Source organism: Staurois parvus, unplaced genomic scaffold (assembly GCF_062004578.1).
Source record: "Staurois parvus isolate SC_StPar_1 unplaced genomic scaffold, SC_StPar_1.0 ptg000186l, whole genome shotgun sequence".
In the NCBI taxonomy this organism is placed as follows: Eukaryota; Metazoa; Chordata; class Amphibia; order Anura; family Ranidae; genus Staurois; species Staurois parvus.
This window is the reverse complement of record NW_028317982.1, coordinates 1658865-1665000: the sequence shown is the minus strand read 5'-3', so window position 1 is coordinate 1665000 and position 6136 is coordinate 1658865. Positions and strand designations below refer to the sequence as shown.

The window sequence follows — 6136 nt, the reverse complement described above, 5'->3', positions numbered from 1 at the left end:
CTAACATCTCCCAGAGAGCCCTGGAGACTGGCTGACATCTCCATACAATGGCATGGGGGGATTGGGGGGCTTTCATCAGAAATGCCATCTTTTACTGCACTGTAACTTTCTTTAAGATTTTCTTCCCTGCCATGTGCATTGATGGAAGAGTGACTTTTTTTTCTGTTTGCATTTCTTCCCTATGAAACAACAGAGCATGTATTAGGGCTGCTTTGGGAAAGGCATGGTGGGGCAGGGGGATTGTTCAAGCTGAATGGGCTGCTGTCCCTGCAGGGCTCCTTGATGTGAGTTAACCTCCTGAATGGTCCCCTCCAGCCCATTGCCTTTGATCACACCGCTGCTGGCGCCTAAAAACAACATCACTTGTCTGCCTATTAGAGCCACTGACTAATCGTGACAGATTGTTTATACTCGCAATTAGCAATGCAGACGCTTCCCTGAGAAGCCACTAAACCCTAGCAGAGGGACTGTGGACCACTGAGGACCAGGGAGACAGGGCACCCCCAGTTCCCACCAGCAGGCAGAGGGGGGCAGGAGATGGGCGCTCACCTACAGCCTGATACTGGGGTGAGCCTGGTGTCTGTCACCAGGAACCCTTCCCATGGAGGGACAATCCCACTTTATAGGCTGCTGGAGAAAATGGAAAGAGAGGAAGAGAGAGGGAAGAAAGAAAGAAAGAAAGAAAGAAAGAAAGAAAGAAAGAAAGAAAGAAAGAAAGAAAGAAAGAAAGAAAGAAAGAAAGAAAGAAAGAAAGAAAGAAAGAGAAAAAGAAAATACATATATAGATAGATAGATAGATAGATAGATAGATAGATAGATAGATAGATAGATAGATAGATACATTGATAGTATAGAAGCTAAATGGATAGAAAGATATATAAATACAGAAATAAAGAAAGGGAGCTACATTGATAGATAAAGTTATAGATGAAGAAAAAAAGAAAAAGAAAGAAAGAAAGATTAATAAAACATTAATCTTCTTTATTTTTTATTTAATATTATTATTTGTAGATGTATCATACTTAAAAGCTGAATTAAAGTCTGGGACACTTGTCACATCACACAACATCATGTTTTATAAACTCATGCCCTATGTATGTGCATTTGTTCATATGGGCAGACAGACGAATAGACACTACTGTCACCCTTCAATTTGATATGTGGGGTTGTGTGTGTGTATATATATATATATATATATATATATATATATATATATAAAATTATTGTATTATTTTCTCCATCCTAATTTTCCCTTGCACATAATGTCTGCACCGATCTCAGGGTGTCCCCCGTATAGGGTACAAACTGATCTCTCCCAGGGACTGTATACAGGGACTGTACAGATGCTGGATATTTCACTGCCAGGGAGCGGCTCATAAACACTGCCTATGGAAAGTAACGTCTGCCCGCTGATATAATTACCTTTAAATGACTGATCAGTCTTTGTGTTTTTAGGAGATTAGAGCCCTGCAGCTATCAATAAACGTGTCCCAGCGAGAAATCAATCATTAAATTATGTACTGCTCATTTCCCCACACATGGAATAATATATGTGTATGTGTGTGAATGTATAGAGTTATTTCTGTTATATATGTCTATACTCTCTATTGTAATTACACTGTACAGTGTGTGTGTGTGTTTTGTGTTTAAAAACTATGCATATTACATGGGTATGTGTATAACGGATTTATTGTACATATGCAATGTATTTTATTAGACAGTTCTAGTTAATATTGCAGGTTATAAAGAGCTATAAATATATTTATATATACAGCATCTGTGAATTACAGAGTCTCTCTCTCTCTTTCTCTCTCTCTCTATTCTGGACAGTTATAGTTATTATTGCACGTTATAGTCATAGAGAGCTATTTTATATATATATATATATATATATATATATATATTTTTTTTTTTTTTTTATTTTTTATTTTTTATTTTTTTTTTGGGGGGGGTGTTTATGTATTACAGAATCTCTCTCTCTACAATATTTGTGTATGTATTACAAAATCTCTCTCTCTGTATGCTAGACAGAGTTATTATTGCAAGTTATAGTCATAGAGAGCTATATATATATATATATATATATATATATATATATATATATATATATATATTAGTTTATTTAGGTTTGTTTTATGTATTACAGAATCTCTCTCTTCAATATTTGTGTATGTATTACAGAATCTCTCTCTTCAATATTTGTGTATGTATTACAGAATCTCTCTCTTTCTCTCTCTCTATATATATATTTATATATACAGTATTTGTGTATTAGAGTCTCTCTCTCTGTATATATATATATACAATTGGTCATTGTGCATTGCGGAATCTACAACACAATACTATATATATGTACACATGCACAGTATAATCTCCTATTAGTGGTTGTGTATTGCAGAATCTCTAGGAGAATAGAGTGTAATGGGTTTGTTGTGGGTAGGAAGAGCTTTATCCAGCTTTTCTCAGGCAATGAAAGTGGAGGAGTAGTGTGGGTAGGTAGGTAGGTGAGCTTGTATTTGTTCTGGGTGAGATGTATCATTTTCAGCTGTTTGAAGATAAGGGGGGGGGGAGAAGTCATCCTCTTTGAAGGTGGATTAACAGTAATAATAAACACACTAATTATGCTTCATTTGTGTTTCAGGTAATTTTGAGCTGCTGTTAAACAATCCGATTTGCATTTCTTTTATTTAACAAGTCAACAACAAGGCTGCAAATGACAAAAAAGGGGGCGATGGGTGACTCCATGAAAGGCTCGGCTTCATTGAATGGGAACTGAGAAGCTGCCCCCGGGTTCTATAGTTAGAGCTGCTTGTGTGTGAGTGGACATGTGACCTATCAGAGCCCTCCGCCCTCCCCCTCTGCTCTTCAATTGGTCCATTCTATCATTGGCTGTGCTTTATTAGTAAGAAAGTGCTGACTTTCCAGCTTGATATATGACAACGTCCAGCCGGCGCAGGGATTTGGCATTGTTGGGTCGCCCATGGAAGGTACACGTCCCCTGGCTCTCTGAGGTCTAGAAGGAGAACTCCTCTGTATGGCCCCTGGCGTTCTTATGACTTCTGCCCAGCTTGGTGTAAAAGTTGAGAACTCTTCTTACAGCAAGACTACCATGCAGACCAGTCTAAAGATGGCAGTGGAGGAAGAAAGTGAAAAGCCCAGGACTAATGCTGCTATCCTGCCCTTCAGTGTGGAGGCATTGATGGCTGACAAGAAACCAGGGAGAGACCTCTCCAGCCCAGCTGTGTCCCCACTAGCTGGCACATCCCACAGCCCCAGGATGGGGTCACTGGCAGCCATAGACACCCCCAGCTCCCCTATGTCTCTCAGCAGCCATTACTCTGTCGGGGGGATCATGAAACTCCCAGAAGAAGCACTTGTCAAATCTGAGAGCCCGGACAGACAGGACAGGAACCCCTGGATGCAAAGTTCTAGGTTCTCTCCTTCTCCAACAAGTAAGTCGACTGAAACCTTTCCTGAATGTGATTTTATCAAATGACGTTGCATTTTTTATCTTGACCTTGCATGCATGACCATATAGTTCTTATGTGAACGTTTATTTGATTTATATATATATATATATATATATATATATAAAATTAGAACTGCATATAACTGTATATGTATAACATCTATAATATACATAACAGTAAGTAATTAGAACAGAATGTATAACATATATAAGTAACAAAAAGTAAATAGAACAAAATGTATAACATAAATAACAATAAACAGAACAGCATTTATAACATCTATAAAATTCCTAACAGTGAGTAAATAGAACAGTAAATAAATATTACATAAATAAATGTTAATAAACAAATTCATACATTTAATTTGCAGTTAGTTTTCACTTTTATCTTTTTTTCATATATAATATTCCATCAAGCTCAGAACAATAAAAGAAGACTTTACTGTTATTGGGTTCTGAAACGAGGAAACCTGTCATAATATTATTATTAGTTTCGTTATTATTATTAATAATAATATTATTTAACCTCTCGTAAAAATCAGCCCATTAATTTGGAATCATTTCATCCCCGCAAATTGCAATATAGTAACTCCTGTAAAGTATTACATTTCCAGAGGCAAGCATGTTTTTATATACTATGAAAGAATTTTCTGATAAACTGCTGGGGGAGCAAGACGAGAAAGAGAGAGGAAATCACAAAGTTACAAAATAGAATCTGAACGTTCTAAGCAGAATCATAGATACTCATCTGAATCCTAGGCTTATAAAAAACATTCAGACATTTCTGAATATAATATAATAATAAATATATTACAAATATAGTATATAGTATTTATTTAGAAAGCATATATCTATCTATCTATCTATCTATCTATCTATCTATCTACACTTTCTAAATAAATAGAAGTTATAAAATGGTCGCATTACTTTAACCATCTCTTCTTTCATTCTTTTTTCAGGGAGGATGAGCCCACCAGCCTGCACCCTAAGAAAACACAAAACCAACAGGAAGCCCAGGACCCCCTTTACCACCTCTCAGCTGCTGGCCCTGGAGAGGAAATTCAGACAGAAGCAATATCTGTCCATAGCAGAAAGAGCAGAGTTTTCCAGTTCCCTCAACCTCACTGAGACTCAGGTGAAGATTTGGTTCCAGAACAGGAGAGCAAAGGCCAAGAGGCTGCAGGAGGCAGAACTGGAGAAACTAAAAATGGCAGCCAAGCCTATGTTACCACCAGCTTTTGGGATCTCCTTCCCACTTGGGACAGCAGTACCTACAGCCTCATTGTATGGAACCTCAAATCCTTTCCAGAGGCCAACTCTCCCTGTGTCACCTATGGGACTTTACACAGCACATGTAGGATACAGCATGTACCACCTCTCCTAGACTCCATGTGATTTCAGTTCACAGACTCTTGGCAAAAGAACTTTTGCGAATCTTTCCCAAACCATAACCTTGTGTAACTATTTATGAGTTCCTAGGGAATTCATCTTCAGAAATAGCATGTCACTTCAACATGTATACCATTATCGCCTTGTCAGCTGTGTCTGGTTAGTGGGATCTTACAAGCCCGTCCGCAAGTTCTAATCAGTCGATTTGCAGCATGCGACACTTTTAGCGCAAGGAAGTCAGAGCGACAAATCTCTAAACTGATAAATCCTAATATATATTTTTTAACCAAGTTACTGTCCAACACAACATTTCAGTCTAAAGACATAAAGAGGCTTAATAGTCACTGGTACTCTCCATATCGTCACAGAATGACACTGTCGGTACATGGATATATATGTAAACTTGTATATCTCTTACATGTAAGAGATCATGTATTTCTATTTAACAGCACTGTCTGTTTGCCCTTTTTTTGTTATTACAATAATCCCTTTGGAAGGGGTTTGTATTATGTAATATACTGTATATTTGAAATTTATTATCATTTATATTATAGTTCTATTTGTTAAATAAATTAATTTTAATGTATTTCGGTTGTACCCTCATTTGTAATTGGGAAAAGAAACACAAACTAGGTAGAATATATCTAGAGGACTCAACGGGCTATGGCTAAATCCATAAACCAAATAACACAATATTCATTGATTTTGTTTTATCCAAACTATTTTTTCACTATTGGAACAATAAACTGACAGATCTGGAAATTATTTAGGGCTCACTATAAAATACTTTATGACCTCTGGACTTTCTGGCGCCTCCTCTGTCATCCAAAAACCTTTCATATGTGTAAAAACACACAAGCAGAAAAAGGGTTAATTTAATGACTCGGGTGAGATATCATTAACTGTAGTATTGTTTTTTTTTGTGATATGTGAATAGCCATGACACTGATACAATTTACTTCTACAAGTATACGCAGTTTCCATAACTTCAGTGTAAGCAGAATATATCTTATTATATAAAACAATGCCTTGTGTACATATAATTATATAATGCATATATATATGTATAGTATGCAATGTATACCAGTGTATATATGAGTGATTTTCTCTCTCTCTCTACATATATGTGTGTATACAGTGTATACCAAGCATATAAGAATACATTTAGGCAGTGTATTCATATATTACAGTATTGCTCTCTCTCTCTCTTTCTATAGATTGTATACAGTGTATACCAGTATAAAGAATACACTTAGACAGCTTACTCATATATTACAG

At 36.5% G+C, this 6136-nt stretch overlaps 1 protein-coding gene across 1 annotated transcript; it reads left to right on the top strand.

Annotated features, from left to right (window-relative positions):
• The first annotated feature begins 2922 nt into the window (after positions 1 to 2922).
• Positions 2923 to 5444, top strand: MSX1 (msh homeobox 1). Its single transcript, XM_089677493.1, has 2 exons — positions 2923 to 3452; positions 4429 to 5444. Exons 1-2 carry the CDS (start codon positions 3035 to 3037, stop codon positions 4851 to 4853), a joined length of 843 nt encoding a protein of 280 aa, XP_089533619.1. The 5' UTR covers positions 2923 to 3034; the 3' UTR covers positions 4854 to 5444.
• The last annotated feature ends 692 nt before the right edge of the window (positions 5445 to 6136 follow it).